Below are 16,846 nucleotides of genomic sequence, written 5' to 3'. Positions count from 1 at the left end.
TTTTTTAACGTCTCCTCACACACCATACAGTTCAGCTAGATTTTAAGTAGGTCTAATTTTATTTACAAGTTCCACTGTACTTTCTTTTTAATTTTCCTGCATTGTTTTCAAAGTGGAACAGGAAAGAAGCAATGATTTGTTTAAGAAGCAATGATCTTAACTTTTGATAATAACGAAGGACACCAATTTTCCTTTCACTTTTCTTCGGCTAGCTCTAGACATGTGTGCTAAGAGCAGAGATCCATGTGACTCCAAAATTGGAGGGCTTATTCAAAGCATACTTTCACTGGGAGCACTGTCCCAAAAAATCATTCGACAGCTACATCTTACACCATTCTAAGCCAAAATCGTATCTATGGTAAAGTGCCTGACACACCAGCTTCACACCTGTTCATAGCCTTCAAGAGATGCAAGATATCACAGGGCAGCCTTTAATTTAAAAGTTAATCCCAAAACAACCCCAAACCCCCAACAAAACCAAAAAAAACTGTGCACACACCCCCCCATTATTTTAAAAACTTTATATCAATCTTAATTAAAAATGTATTGATAATAGCAGCATTATTATGTGAAACTCTATGCATATATAGGGGAAATAACCTTAAGACATCCCTACTTTCTACACAGACAAAAGACTTCTGGGAGAAGGTGGAAAGAAAAGGAAAGCTGCAATAATTCTAGATCATACCTTGAGAATTGGTAAGTAATATTCTTCCCAGATCTACAACAACTAACACTGGATCCACAAATTTGAAATCATCAGGAAAGATCACCTGAGGGGCAGAAATATCAAGGCACACCGTCCAGCTTTTGCTGTTTTCCTGAAAGTTAAGAAGAAAGAAATAATAGCCCACAAGAAATAGCTTCCCATCACATACAAAAAAAGCCGTGTCGAACAAATCAATCTAGTTAGCCACTTTTTCAACTGAAGAGCTAACCATCACAACCTTCAGCCATACTAAAGTTGGGTAGCTTGTTAAACCACAGACTCCCATTACAGTCAATGAAGAGACATTTTCAGTAGGTGAAACATCCCATGCTAAGATAGATGCAACGAATCCCTCTCCAGAGGGACTTCCCATGTCTAAGCTGAGGAGAGTGAACCTACCTGCATAGCTAAGCGAAGGCAGCTACCTTTTACATGACACTGGACCAGATAAATCCTTGTCAAGGCTATCCATGAATACAACATGCGCTAGACTGTTTTATCCAACATCAAACTATTACTTTTTCACAACAAGTATTTTTTAATTTCACTGAGAACAATATAAAACAACTATCTTGCATCAATATAGCTAACTCCAAAGCTAGGGATTAATGATACTGATACATATACTAGTATTACTTGAAAACTGAAGAATGAGCAAAAAACAAATAAAGGTGGAACAATTTTTTAATTTAGAAAATAATCTTTAAGTAAGTTACACACAAATTTAGTAAGTCTGACGTAACAGAGCTCCAATGCACACTGGAGCCAACACGTTGCCATGAAGTCATCACAATAACGGGGTCAAGAACAGAAAAATACTATTCTGCCATTAAACACAACAGGTCTGCAACACAAAAATGGATTGTTTGACAGCAAAAGGAATACTACAATACCACATGTAAAACTCTCACTTTCTTAAAAAGAACACCACACAAACGAACAACAAAAAAATCCACTCTTTAGAGCTTTAAGTCCTAAAACATATCGCAAAGAAGCCTACATAAACATTTTTTGGGCAAAAACTTACAATGAAATCTCCTACTAGTAAACGATCAATAGTTTGCCTGATTTCAGCTTTTGTCTGCATTTTCAGCTTGTTGTACTGTCTTCTGGCAGCTTCAGCCACTCTTGCCTCTAACTCAGATTGATATCCAAAACCTGGACAAGAGATACAAAACCGACTAGGTATAATTTTGTTAATCTGTTATTGAATCAGTAAAAAAAAAAAAGGGGGGGAAAAAGAAAAGATCTATTTTAAATTTTAGCAGTAAAATATAGGACAGGAAAACACAGCAGCTGAAAGCCACTGGCTGTACCTACACAACAGGCTGCTTCACAGAAAAAAGGAAGCATCTAAGCACAAAAAAATCCCACCAAAAAAACACTTCCCAAACCTTTTTCTGGTCTTTATTTCACAGACCTTCAACCTGAGATACTAAATTTCAGGGGGACAGAAAGGGTGATAAGCATGGCAACAGCGAAATTCTGACTAAACGTTAAGAAGTTTGTGGAATGTGTAGGCAGTCTTTTTTTGTTTGTTTTGCTTGTTTGTTTTAAACTTTGCCTCTAATGCTTACGGAATATTCTCATCTTGTGAGAAAAGGTAAGTATCACCCACACCTTTTTGCTAGGTAACTTAAATCTTCTGGTATTTGCCAAAATCAACAGAAAAAGAACTGGTACTTTAAGAACATTTTAATGTTCCTTTTTCTCACCTCTCACCTCCTCAGAAACTGAACTTTAACAACTAAAACTGCAAAGGCAGTCACTTTATAATGTTACAGGCTCAGGTACTAGGTTCCTAAATATTGCTGTCCTTAGAAGCTTAGGGAAGCAGTATGTTCAACATTTAAAAAACAAGGTACCTCAAGCAGCTGTAACAAAGGTCAGACTTAATTTAACCAACAGAAGAGATACAACAGGAATTAGAACACAATTTCCCCTGTATTGTTACTATAGAAAATATTCTGCTTTTAACTGTCCTCTCAAAAAAACTGCTGTTCTCCATCAATTTCCAGGAGAGATTACAGAAACAGGCCTCCTTATTTATACATTTTAATTTAGGCAGCATGAACATCCACCATGTGGTATAGCAGCAACTTGCAATATTAAAGCAGAAGTTTCAGGAGTCTGCCCAAGCGAAATCCCTTATTCAATTAAACAAAAAACAAACAAACAAAAAAAATCATCCAGAGAAGACTCAGAGCATTGCTTAATTTGAATTTAAGGTGGAGATTCTTTGATCAGTGCTTTATATTTCTAAGAATGAAAATAAATAAAAATCAAAGATAAGAAAAGATACAATACCACCAAAAAAAACCCCAACCCCACCAAAAAAACAAATTAAAGGTTAACCTGAGGTATGAACCCTTCCCTTGTAGAAGAAGTCAGCTACTTTCTTAATGGCTTGTGGATTGTAAATAATATTTAGAGGTCTGGTACTGACTTCCAGGCGCCTCTCAAAATTGCTGTGGATTGGATTTCTTTCATAAAGCATCTCAAACACTGGGGCATCAGGATCTGCAACTGAATAAAAAATGAGTTACAAAAAGCAGTTGTAAAAAAACCCAAACAAACAAATGGACAAAAGCAAAAAACAACCCCCAAAGAATTTAGTAACTAATTTTTAATTGGTACTACTAGGAAAGTAGTACCTGTCTGAAAATTCTTCAGTAACAGAAAAGCAAGTAATATGATCAACTTCTACAATCAACAGAATTCAACATGTTTGTATATACAAAAACATTTTCAGAACTGGGATCCTAATGTTGAACTCCTAACAACTTTTCTTCTTTTTTTAAACCAAGACAACGAGCAAGTGCAACTCCACTTGTCTTGAAATACATTTTTTCTTACTCACTTTCTTTAAAGCCAACTTGCACGCGCCCTTATGTCTGAACAAAGCTTCTATGATTTTATCTTTACTATTTGCAAAAAGCACTTGTATGAATTCAAACTCTAGGCACTCAGTTTTGAAATTTCTTGTTTGTAGGAATTATCTCATATACTTGTTATCATCAAACAAAATGAAATCTTTACCAGTGTTCTGATTAGTCATTTCTGAGGACAAACTTTGGAGTCCAAAGGAAGACATGCAGGCAACCTCTTTTTGCTGATAAGAATTTAAAAGAAAAAGAATGTTTAGATAAAATCAACCAAGCCACCTGATATGAGCATAAAAGTCTTTTCTGTATTAGTCTTATGGTCATTTTCTAAGTGAATTGTATGTATAATCTGAGATTATTATATGCATTTTTTCCCCTGATGTAGTCAAACAAGAGAAGGAAGTATGACTAAGAAGCTAACGCTATCTACTCATGTAGCAGACAGACTGAAGTCTGAAGTGCAAGTTTCAGTCAGTTCTCTACAAATTACAAAGTACAAAATACATAGGAAATTCTCATGGAATTAGATTCAAGTGTTGTTTGCTCAGAAGAGATATTTGAAATCTTTTCAGCAATTCATTAGGAAGAAAAAGAAAAGTTCTGTATTTCCGCTTTTAGTGCAACAGTATCCAGGTGAAATAAAACCTTACTTGGACCAAAGAGCTTTATGAAAAAGAACGATCACTGATTAAGCAGCAATGCTGATCGTTCCAAAAATCAAATCTTGCTCAACAAATTATCTTCTTCCCAACACATATGACCGTAACGTTAAAGTTACAAGCATACAGAGCAAACAAGGAAGAGTTCTACAAATGATCTTTGGAAAGGGAGGGGAAAAGTAAGTTCAACAAGTGGAAATTTTTCTTCAAGACTTTTGTGTTCTCTTTCGGGGCTAAGACACAAACCAAGAAAAACATGTGTGGAGTTTTGGAATATAACTATTTTCATACACACTTATGCATCCTACATAGTAACTTAAAGAGTTTTTTTCACCTACAGGATTTGGGAAAACAAGAACAGGAAATATGGTCCCTTCAGTTGCCAAATCCCTCAGAAAAAGACCACCAAGCTGAACTTTGAGAAGGGAAGAATTTCTGCGAGGAAGGGATTCTGCCAAGATCTTTACACCTAGAATATAAATGCATAAAATGCTTCTATTTCTTTTAGTACACAGCATAGGTTTTATTTAAATTTTACAGAGAACAAATTTCATCTAACAAACAAGTCTTTTAGAAGTGCTTACACATATTTATTTCTACTAAAAAAACCTAAACATGGAAATTTGGAATACATTACAATGATTGTGAAGCATGTATTTCTATAGTTGTCTTCCCTTCACACATAACAATGTCTAAAATTAGATTTCTGTGTTGAAATCACTCACACATCTGAAGAGAGAAACTTATTTTCACGTGATACATCGATTTCCGCAAGCTGTTTTCATATTTTCATTTTGAACTTTCAGTACAGTAATTTAAAGAATTAAAAAAAAAACACCAAAGGAAAGTCTGAAGGCGGACAAAGCTCTGGTCTTTTTTGAGAAAGAACAGAAATTGACTTAATACCTGAAAACTCCAGCTGCATAAAAGCAGTCTCTTCAGCATGCACCACCTTCTTCTCCTTATGCAACAGAGTGAAAGAGCCACCCTGCAACTGTAGATTTAATTTAGCAAAAACATGATCTCTCTTTGTAAAGGTATTCATGCTAGAAGCATCTGCAGCAGGATCAAAAAATTCATCTGCACCTAATTAAAAAAAAACAACCACAAAACAATGCATTAAATAAGTTAAGTTCCTGGAAGGCTACTGAAGAACAAAAAAGTTTCTCTGAATTTAAAAATAAAGATTTCCCCAGCTCTAGGGAAGAAAAATAGAAACAAAAAATAAAGCAGATATGCCTTCTTCCTTAACAAAACTAAATATTCTCTTCTATTTCAATTAAGGTAATGTAAACGTAAATTTACAAAGACCCCAACAACCCAGTACTGTTAATGCTATACCCAGTCACAGCACGCTACATGACCCCCACCCACCTGAACAGAAGAAGTCCCAAAGCTCTTTGCCATAAATATCTATAATAATGGAAGCAAATGTATCCCATATATCGCTTTAGAAATAAGCAGATGCACCAGCTACCGACATTTTTTAACAGGTTATTAAGCTTTAGACAGGCTCTGCTGCCTAGGTTCATCAATTGACACATGTAATCTTTTAACAGTACACAACCAAAGAGTTGTTTCTGTTCACCTTTACCAGGTATCTAACTATGGTAGCATTAACAGCCTTAAAAAGAAACAGAAAACCCTGTATTTACGTACCTAGTATGTCTTCTGGATTCCACTGTTCCTTTGGGTCCGGCAGCAGTCCTTCAAAAGGTTCACCTTCGCATGTTTGCTGAGCATATCCATACCAACCTCCCCAACCAGGAAACCAAGACTGAAGATACTGCAGCATTCCAGTGCTACTGCCATGTGCAGATTCTGCTGTAGGGGAACCTCCAGGAGACTCAGGCAACGGCTCTTTAACACTCTATGTTTGAATATTGAAGACATACACATTACTGCTGATAAGCGGAAGAATATCACAAGGGTACAGAAACATCACAATAAAAATACAATTCCATCTCCTATTTACTCAGTACTCTTCAGTATACCAGCAGTGATATTTTCAATCAATACTTAGCCTATTAGGAGAGCAGCAGCTAAGAAATAACAAACATATCATCAGTTAACTGCTGCATATTCATCTATGAAGCCATATGGCATTATTTAAATCTTAGTCTAGAAACAATAAACCAAATAAGAAGTCATTTGACACAGCTTTAAATTTTAGCAACTGTTTTTGAAAGAGAGACGACATTGTATTGTTACAGAGATTAGTCCACATTTTATGAAGTGTGCTCAGAAACATTTACATGAGGTTCACCTCGGCCATATATTTATTCTGGGAAAATACTCATGATAGGCCCTTATTTCCACCCTCTGTTTTTAAGATGAAGAGTACTTACCCTAGGAATTCTGGCAAGGATACTATTGAGGAAGATCATCATATGACTAGACAAAAGATTTCACCGTGCAAGTGACACAACAGTAAAAACTGCAGGAACTGAGCATTGTTTGCTATTTTAGCATTAATGCCACACTTCTAAATCAAAGCAAATACATGCTAATACTCCCCAGCAGAACAGAACAAAATACCTCAGAATAAGTCACTTAAAAATTCCGATTATTACCCTGTATGCAGAATGTTCCTTACCTCAGCTAGGTCATGAAATTTATCATGAACTATCTCATATAGTGTCTTCAACTCCTCGTAAGTTTGCTCATCCTCAATACGATGCATTTCTGCCTGAAAAGACAAAAAAGGTAAAGTAACTGCACTAAAAGAATATAGCATCTTGTTCACAAACATGTCAAACATCTCTGCACTGAGTAAGTTAGAGATTCACAGAAAAAACAAACATGGCATTAATGATAGTATCCAAGTGCGTAAGCACATGAAAACAAGCAGAAGTCATGTAGGCAACCGTAACACTGACATTCCCCCATACTACAAATAAAGTTTATTTGCATTGTAAAATACATTATTTAAACACTTTTCATGGTAAAAATTCCTTGCCCAACTCTATCCTCCTATCATGCATCAGAAGCAAGGTTTGCAGCACAAAATTTAAGCCATGGAAAATAACCTGATTTAACAGAATGCCTAGCTTAGCCAGGAACAAAAAAAGCTTCTGTCTTGAGTAAAGAAGGTAGAAGAAATGAACTGCATAAATTAGGACAATGTAGTATTCATATTCAGTTACTTAGACATGTTGTCTTCTTTGTACTGATTAAGTTGTTGTTTGTGGAAGCTTATGATTCACCCAGGTCTAAAAAATGTATCATGGAACAAGAAAGCAAAAGATATTTTTCTAGTTCAGCGGCATTGCCCTTGTTACATTTCACAGCTCTGCTGAAGACAATACAAGCTATAGGAAAGTAAAAGTCTCCCACTTTGACAGGTACTATAAAATTTCCAGTACACTGACCTACTCCTACAGTTCATGCCTAAATAACACAAGTAAGGATTACATACAACTTAAGGTATCAATAGAATCGCACCTGTAATTAAGACAGGTGAGGTACGTGGGGCCCTGAACTGATTTAATAAAAAAGTCCCAATACACTAAAGATAAAAAGCAGCCAATTATAGTTCACAGGGTTTTTTATTTCTGAAGTAGGACACAGGTTCATTATTAGGGGCACTTTCCCTCTAAATTATTCATCCTAAAATCAACTGTGGAAAAACAAAAACAAAAAAACAAAAACAACCAAGCACCCCCAAACACACTGTCAACTAGCCACAATTTTTCCCACATCATCTACCCAACCATATGGGTGACCTGACACACTTCTGATATTTAAATACTTTTTGAGTCTATAGAGAACACAAGTTAGGAAAGCATGTCACAGACTGACAAGAGCATTCAATGAGAGTTAATGCTATTTTTGGTGAAAACCAGTTACAGCTCAAAAAAAGACAGCTTTTTGCATGGCAAAACAAAAACACAAGAACCCTGCCACACACACACCTCCCACAAGCCCAGGTTTCAAGCATTAAAAACTCAGTTGTGGTCAAAAGACAATCTGTTCAGTGAAAATGGCCTGCAGTAAAACTAAAGATGTTTCTAAACTAGAATAGATTTTAAATTTGAGAAGATGAAACAAATCAAATATTAGACGGTTAATCAACACTGTAGAAAACTCAAATCTAAATACCTGCTCTGCAGTAGACAGTGGTTCCCCCTTCAACTTGCTATAATACATGTCAGTGTAAGATACTGCATCTTGGGCCCGATGCAATGCGAACTCCCAGGTAGAACGTTGTCTCTGCTCCCTGATCTCCGAAAGATTAGCATTCAAAGCAAAGATCCACCATTCTCGGCAGCTGAAACATTTTTAAATTACTGTATTACCAAGATTTCAAGAAAAAACAAATGCATGTCAAACTGGTGAAAGGTCCAGGAGAGGTTCAGTGAAAAAACAGAGGATAACTGGTCAGAAAAAGCATCAGTATTAGAGACAGCATACATGGGCTAGTTCTACAAGTTGTGTAGAACAGTGCTGCAAAGTCCCCACCACTTTAGTGGGATTTAGTATAGCTGTTATGTATCAGGCATAGACAACAAAACGTTGAGTTACACAGACCTCTGGTCTGAACTGATACCATCTTTCTTACATATCAATAGAAGAAACTTAGTAGGAGCTCTTTCCACAAAGAAAATTCCAGAACACCACAGTGACCACATGGGGGTAGAACCTCCAACTTAATTTCAGTTCTTGGAAGCTATGAAAGAAGGATTTAAAACCTCAGGTATGAATAATTTTATTTTAAGCTTGAATTACATATGAATATTTAAAACTGATTTATGAGTAGGGGAGCAAAACATGAAAACTGAAACTCTAATATATGATTATTCTCTACCTTTTTATATTTGTTTTCGTTCTAGTCTCCCTAGTATAGTTTTTAATATCATATTAACAACACCGCACACGTAGAAATACTTACTTCCCTGTTACTGTAACCTTTGGTCTCCACTTCCTGAATTTAAGCTGTCGTTCCTTTCTAGCCAGTTCCTTTAAAAATCCCATGATCTGCTGATACTGCATCTTTTAGTAAAACAATACACAGATCAATTAGGCAATATTGGAGTGCTTTCCAAAGCAAAGGGGAGGAAAAAACAAAACAAACAAAAAACCAACCACAGGCTTAGTTTATCTGCCTCAATGGCCTGCATATGGCTTCAGAATTAAGATTAATGTTAATCATAATTCATAATGTGGTTCTCTAGTGTCACATACCTTCTCCCAGTAGCTAGTAGTTAATGTGTGACATTCAATTTACAGGCTTCCTTATTTACAAACACACAGAATGAGATCTCCTTCCATGTCAGATTATCAACCTAACATAGGCCGCTATTGTACATTCCATAGACTAAAAAAAACCCCATATGCAGCCCTCCTATTACTACTATAAACAAACAAGAACGTAATTTTTTTGCAATAATCAGTTGCAGTAAAATAATTAAATAATTTGGCATCCTTGGTTTTAAAACAAGCAGCTTCTTTAGTATATCACTTCCAGTTGCCTCTAAAACTAAATCTAAGAAAGTATTAATTTTATGCTACAATAATTGGTATTTAAGCTGTTACAAACACTACCACAGTTTTATGACCCTTAAGACGTATTTCACTGTTTGAATCTGCAACTGTTTCCTTAGAGATAGATAATTCAGGATGGCATTTTACCAGCAGAATCTTCAGAAGCACTGACATACAAACAACAGTTGCAGCACGTGGGAAGGAAATAATACACTCTTATGTCAAACTACCAATTTGAATTTGTAGACAAAATGATAACCAAAACATAAAGGAGTATCTTCTTTAATCAGTCATTTTCTTAGAAACTGACCATAAAGCAGTGCGCAATACAGCACACAGATACCCAAGCAACCTTGAAGACTAACTAGTTTTGACACCCAACGCAGCCTAACATAGTTAACAGCACAGACTTCATGATGGCCTCATTTACCCTGCTTCTCAACAGTCCCTGTTTCAGATATCGAGAGCTAAATGAAGATGGTTGGCATTTACCTGTGAAAGCTTCAAGGGTATAGTCTCAAGCTGAATGTCACACTCAAGCCGCGGAGTCTGGCGTGATCTTAAAGGCTCCTTAGAACAATTTCGTTTAAGAAGAGCAGAAGTGCATACAGGTTCCATGATGTAATTATGATCACGACTTTCCATACTTTTATCCATCGCTTCCTGTGGGTTACAAGCAAATTCATTCTATAAGAAATGAGTGTACAACACTTATTAGGATGCATTGGTTTCATATACTACGCTAAACTTTATTAGCATGCCAGCCCATGAAAAAAACCTCTTAAACACGTTCTCTTCAAAGGTAAAACAAGGTATTTCACAGCACAGCCTTTGTGGGTTGTACATGTATGCTATCATTATAGTATGAAACCATAAACTTCTGTTGCTCCTAAAAGCACCAGATCCAATAAATTCTAAGTCAATTAGGTCTGCAATATAGAAACAACAATATAACAACAACAACAACGACCTCTTTCATATGCAATATCTCTCTCTTGTACCTGTAGCTGACCAGGAGGCAGGTCACCCAATAAAGTGCAGTTGGTATCCCAATAAACACTGAAGTCGGCAACATCCAGTTGTTTTTTCCGCATCAGCTTCTCTACCTGAAGTAGAAAAAGTGGAATAAAGTCAAGATCACACACCACATGCCACGCAGTTTTTAGTTCTACATACTCAATAAACAATACGAAATGCCCAGAATCAATTTATTACAATAACCAGAAGATTATTAGAACGCCACACTTTTTACTAAATATTTACTAACACCCATAAAATACAGCATCACATCTTAGCTGCCATGAGTTCTTGTACAAAAAGTTATACTTACTGGTTCAAATACCGCATTTTGCATTGATACATTTTTGATGCATATGCCAAACGCAAATGGCTGCAAAGGATTATTGACACCATCTTCAAACCTCAAATGGACATCCTGAATTTTTAACTAGACAGAAAAAAAAACATTACTGGAGACAACTATTCACATCATTAGAGTGGACAGCAGTACTATTCATTAACACTGAAGCAATTTAGTATTTAATTTCTGCAATTCTCCAACAAATTTCTGGCAGTTATTTAGATGTCATAAAAATCCTACTCCTCACTTCCGGTTTTGTACTCTCTGGTTCTATCTTCTCCTCAGATACCACTAGTCCCTGCCCTTCTCCCCCAAAACAACTAGCCACTTTCACAAGACAGCGTACTTTATTTTGCCATCCTACTATTATTCTTTATTTTAAAGGCAAATGTGTAATTGCCAACCAAAGACTCAAATTTGTTTTATATACTAGAATCAGCACGGGCCAGAACTGCAAACTAATAACAATACAAGGTGACCCAAACTAATTTTATATTGGTAAAACCTTTGAGAGCACCGAGTTACTGTGGTTTCTCAGAGAATATAGAGTCCAGGACTGAGAAAAGTGTAGATACTCTCGCCTTGAGCTCCTGCACCAAATACATTCTTCTCAAACATATCAGGAAAAGCAAGTAGTCTGAGGTATCTTGCTGCTAAATTGCCTCTAGTGAGTTGAAATGCAACAAATAATATAGTCAGTCTATCTGCACATAAGGAAAAGGGATAGTCCTTCCATGGAGGCGAGCAGACAAACCTTAGCAAGTAATATGTATAAAGCTTCTGGTTCTTAAACACAAATGATTAGTGATGTAACTGTGGCTAAAATGTCATTAACTACATTAGGACTTCCAAAGAGAAAAAGCAACAGAGCGTAACAGCCATACTGTTGAGTCATTTTGATACTTAGGAGACACATGGCAGATTTTTATTAATAGTAGAAAAAGAATAATTAAAGAACTTGAGAGACAACACGCAGTCAAATAATCAAAATCATAGATCAACAGAAACCCTGAGATCTGTTTCTTTACAAATCATCTTTTTATCAAAACAAATAACGCTTTTCTGCTTCATAAACAATTCGATATTTTGGTGGGTTTATAACTTAAAAGAATTAAAATGTGAGCAAAACCCATCAGATTTAATGCAATTTCATTATCCGCCTACTGTTGCAAACCAAAAAAGTTGATGTTTTCCCCTTGGTAAAAGCAGGATGGAGGTTTTTCCTTTCCAGAAGTCCCCATCAGGACTAGTTTAGGACTGAAGTTATGAAGGCTCAGTCTGAAAAGGGACTGTCCTCTGCCAAACATCTACCTTTGATTTATGTATTTCTTTCCTGTGGACTACACAATGTGAAGCACAGTGGGCACAGGTAATTCTTAACAAGTGGGAAAAGCTCTACAATGCAAAGGCTTACTTCAATGTTTTCTACAATTCTTGTGACTACAGATGCAGTAACTGAGTACCAGTAAGATTCCCCTTTCTGTTGTCGTTCTTTCTAGAAGAGAAAATAGGGATAAGCATTAACCGCCACTGTAACAACTGGTCAGGCAATAATATACCTTGTTATACTGAAACTCCTGTGAACAGGGAGAAAGAAAAAAACCCCAACGATTTCAGTATCTCCAACATATGTGGGACACGTGACATGAATTTGTGGGGTGGGGCAGAAATTGCACTACGTTAGCATGTATGAATCAAATACTAACTTAGTTTCGTATGCATTTGTTCTCCTACTTGTTAGGAGACTTAAATGCAATCCATCTACCATAGTGGTTTCTTCACCATGAAAGACAAGTGTGACTCACTTTCCATTTTTCTTCAAGTGCTAGAAGAAGGGCTTTCTTGTGTTCTCTTTCTTGCAACTTCTCCCTTTCCTCATCAAAATCTTCCTTTTTTTCTGGGGCACCAATTAAATGCAGTTTTGAGACAGATATCACCCATGGATCCACATGTGGGCGATAAAAAGGTATCTGTAGTGTTATTTTGCCAATGAAACCTAGATATACAAAACACAGATGCTATCAGATTCCTGTGTAAACATGCTTTATCACCCTTGGAAAACCTGAAAGAAAAAGTAGTATAAGAAGCAAACAAGCTAAAATAGAACTGGATTACCTGAAAACCAGGTTACCTCATTTGTTCAAGCTTCTGACTCATAGGTAAAGGTTCTTCTAAAATATGCAATACTTCCTGTTTATAAATATTTGTCCTGCACACACAAGCAAAATACAAACCTGCCTTTACTTCAAATGGTAATTCCAGTTCCTTCAAGGCATCTTTCTTTAGTGGCAAGTTTTCCAATTCAACAGCACCTATACAAAGCAGAAAAAAAGACAAGTCTGTTAAACAAAATTATGTTAAAGAATGCCAGCTTGAACTTTTAAGACTAAAATGACTAGCATCATGTTTTAAAGAAAAAAAAAATCAAATCGGATTTCATGAGAACAGACAACCTACCACTTCAAGTTGTGTTACAATTGCGATGGTTATTTAACATACTTGTTAATTTTCCAATGCCATGTGCTCAAACTATTTGATGAGGTCATCTAGAAGCAATCTTCTACAAGGTTTTAGATCTGAACTTTATTGTAACCAAGGAGAAAGCTTCTACTCTGTCTTTTCAAAAGTATCACTTCAAGTATTTTCTCAATATTACAAAAAGCACGCACAGAAAAGCTTTGAAGTGTAATAAAATATTCTCTCCAAAAATAGCAGATAATAGCAGCAAAAGGTAAATTAGAAAACATTAATTTGAGGACTCTGTAAAAGTACAAGACTCGTGAACATAACATGATGTAACATGACATAAACCAGAAGTCTTAATTACAGGGGAGTAACTACTAGCACTTAAACCTAAGAAGTAAAGGCTACAGAATACTTCCTGCCACAGACCCTCAACAGGCAAGTTATTGAACAGTATGAAGAAAAATTACACTCAAATATTATACGAAGATGCTGGTAAGATATGCTAAGCATACTTTTGAAAGTTTCATATAAATTAGTTTAACGGTGTTGATAAAAAGCAACAAAGATAGGAACACAAGAGAATTTACTATTCATTGTAAAGTGCTAGCACAAAACTCTGTATTAAAAGGGTTTATATAAATGTTGAATACAATATTAAGTGATTGTTTCTATTCCACCTTCCAGTTATTACAAAAACATAACACTTCTTTCTTTTAAATCGCGGTATGAAAACACTACAGAAAATGCCACAAAGCCTCACCCTTTAGAAGAGCGACCGAAAGTTGGTCAGTGTTCAGGTTATTGACATATTTGCCCAAATAGGTGTTGAGGACCCAGGCTACCAATCCTTCCAACATGACTGTCCTAGAAGAGGGCAACTAACGTTTTTCTGTCATTTTCTGGATTTCTGTTCCATAATTACAGCCTCACTCTGAAACAAAAAACATGAAGAAAATGATCATCTGAAATATACACTCTCTGACATACTGCTATCACTGTAATTCTTACTGTAATCAATCTAAAAAGCAGTAAAAACACTGTTCGATTTCTACCTTAAAAAAATGCTTTATGCTATGCCCTTTAAGTCTCAAATCAGAGTTTCATATAGAGCTTTGATGATTACAGACCACTCCCATTTGCAAATTAAGTTCCTCTTTCCATTGTTTTTCTAATTAAAACACCACATTTTGTTGCAATAATCAAGAAGGCCAATCTGCAATCTTCTTCCAGAAAAGGGAAGACTGAAATTCCACACTGATCTGAAGCAGTTTTACACTGGCCTCCTCAACTTCTGCTGCCAGTATTTTCTTCAAGTTGCCAGCATTCTGGTTCTGGAAGCCTGGTCTAAAGCAACAGCCCAGAGCCTTCGACTGTATTTTTGTAGAATTCTTATATGATATCTGTGAAACAACTCATCCTACCCAAACCCCTTTTTTTGGAAGAGCGTGTATGTGGGAAATAATCAGATACAAGTCCCATAAATAGCTCATCAACAGTTACTCAACAGGTTTTCAAAGTGATAGCATAGATTACTGCATCAAGGAGGGAAAAAAAAGCTACACTAGAAAAGCAACACTGGTCATACATGTAAACATTTCCCTTCATACTCCAACCATTTCTGTTTCAACTTATGTGGTAATCAGACCATTAAAACCCCTAAGTCCCCGTTCAAGTTTTTAACCCACGAATTGCAAAACTACTATTAGCTTCTGCAAGAGCAGGATCAAGCATGTTATTAGAGTAAGGAAAAAAGCATGCAGGCCTTATCTTGTGGTTAGAATGCAGTAAACGTATCAGTTCTGTGTTTAGAAAAGTCTCCCAACCCCACGTACCTCCCTAAACCAGTATACGTAAAATTGAGCGCTACAGAGCAAAAAAGCAAGGTATGTCAGATTTATTGACGTCTGACAATAGAAGAAAATTACAACTTCAAGAGTTACATTTTAAATTTTATATTAAGATTCAGGGGTTTCCCATAACGAGGTTTGCTTGATTTTAGGCACCCCCATTTCAGCCTTTATTTCTTTATAAAAAAGACAGTGAAAATATTTAACGAATACAGTTACATAAAATATCCAGAGTTCAGCAAATAATGAAAAGCTTTCTCTAAAGGCTGAAAAGTGAAACTATGCTGTCATGCAGAATGAAACACAAACATCATAAATAACACAGGGAAGTTACATTTGAATAAAGTGTATCTTCACGTTAAACACGTGAAGTGTTTATCATGTTTTAACGTGTTTTAAACACATTAACTTTATAAAATTTCTCAACATTTTTCAAAAACAATAGTAGTATTCCACATAATAAAGACCAAGCATTTGGACACATGGGGCCACCACCTTACATTACAGGTTTTTATTCTAATAAAATTGACAAGAATGCTGAAGTTCAAACAAAAGCAAATACAGTAATCTTTGTCATGTTACCCTTAACAAAATAAGTAAATAAAAAAAGAAAGCTACAGGTGTTAGGAGCCAAATCAGAGGAAAGATCTTGAAGAAACATTCAGAAGCACAGAACAGGTTAGCATCCCAGTGCCTGAAAACCTCCGGTACAGGAACAATTCCATGCCTGAAGTCATCATAAGAACTGTAAATAAAGTAAATCACCTCCTTAACCTAAATTTGTGGAACATAAATAGCCATTTAGGAATCTTTCAAATGTTTTGAGGCTTCTACATTTGTAACTTTCTAGTCCACTGCTGTGCCACTGGAAAAGAAAAAGAAAACACCTATTTTCTATGACCGTGTTTTTATTTTCTTAACATACGTGGTAAAAAAGGAACAGTAAGTGCTTATCAGGATGAGAATCAAAGTCCACACGAGGACCTCACTCAAAGCTGGCTCACTTTTTCTGGAAAAAGATGTACTTTTTCCAACAGGGAGGACGAGATGGGTCCTGCAGGAGCGAGGCCTGGGGCAGCCCAAAGGCTGCGGGCAAGGAGGGATGCGAGCTGGGATGATGTTGCCTGTCAGTGCAAAGGAGTAGGGGGGCATTTCAGTCAGCGCCAAAAAAGGGCGGGGAGGAGCCTTCAGGACGTTCTCCCTTCTCTCTCTCCACACAAGCGAACACATCGTGGGGAGGAGAAGACACGCAAGAGAGAAGACCTGTTGGCACGCCAACGCCTGTCGGAGTCGAAGCAAAAGGTCACCTTGCCGGAGGCGGCCGGTGAGAGCCCCGAAGAAGCCACAGAGAGGTCGTGGGCAAACGGCCTGCGCCACGCGGGGAGGGCGCCTGAGGGGCACCCTCGAGGCCCGGCCACGGGGCTGAGGGCGGAGGC

The 16,846-nt window shown here is 36.7% G+C and overlaps 1 protein-coding gene across 1 annotated transcript in view; it reads right to left on the bottom strand.

The window, feature by feature from the left end:
* The window catches only part of VPS13D (vacuolar protein sorting 13 homolog D (S. cerevisiae)), a 109,183-nt gene extending 92,973 nt beyond the window's left edge, over nucleotides 1-16,210 (bottom strand). The window contains exons 1-18 of the mRNA XM_009325291.1: nucleotides 16,176-16,210; nucleotides 14,324-14,494; nucleotides 13,332-13,409; nucleotides 12,903-13,093; nucleotides 12,512-12,592; nucleotides 11,068-11,184; nucleotides 10,739-10,843; nucleotides 10,230-10,400; nucleotides 9,145-9,245; nucleotides 8,355-8,523; nucleotides 6,850-6,942; nucleotides 5,913-6,123; nucleotides 5,160-5,339; nucleotides 4,592-4,722; nucleotides 3,749-3,821; nucleotides 3,065-3,235; nucleotides 1,737-1,867; nucleotides 689-821 (exon numbers count right to left, since the gene is read on the bottom strand). Coding sequence (XP_009323566.1) covers nucleotides 689-821; nucleotides 1,737-1,867; nucleotides 3,065-3,235; nucleotides 3,749-3,821; nucleotides 4,592-4,722; nucleotides 5,160-5,339; nucleotides 5,913-6,123; nucleotides 6,850-6,942; nucleotides 8,355-8,523; nucleotides 9,145-9,245; nucleotides 10,230-10,400; nucleotides 10,739-10,843; nucleotides 11,068-11,184; nucleotides 12,512-12,592; nucleotides 12,903-13,093; nucleotides 13,332-13,409; nucleotides 14,324-14,420 — 2,233 coding nt within the window. The 5' untranslated portion in view covers nucleotides 14,421-14,494; nucleotides 16,176-16,210. The remainder of the gene's footprint in view (nucleotides 1-688; nucleotides 822-1,736; nucleotides 1,868-3,064; nucleotides 3,236-3,748; nucleotides 3,822-4,591; nucleotides 4,723-5,159; nucleotides 5,340-5,912; nucleotides 6,124-6,849; nucleotides 6,943-8,354; nucleotides 8,524-9,144; nucleotides 9,246-10,229; nucleotides 10,401-10,738; nucleotides 10,844-11,067; nucleotides 11,185-12,511; nucleotides 12,593-12,902; nucleotides 13,094-13,331; nucleotides 13,410-14,323; nucleotides 14,495-16,175) is intronic.
* Nucleotides 16,211-16,846: the final 636 nt, after the last annotated feature.

The sequence above is a fragment of the Pygoscelis adeliae genome, unplaced genomic scaffold, assembly GCF_000699105.1.
Source record: "Pygoscelis adeliae isolate BGI_AS28 unplaced genomic scaffold, ASM69910v1 Scaffold36, whole genome shotgun sequence".
In the NCBI taxonomy this organism is placed as follows: domain Eukaryota; kingdom Metazoa; phylum Chordata; class Aves; order Sphenisciformes; family Spheniscidae; genus Pygoscelis; species Pygoscelis adeliae.
Note: the sequence above shows the minus strand (reverse complement) of the source record. Positions and strands in the feature narration are given on the sequence as shown.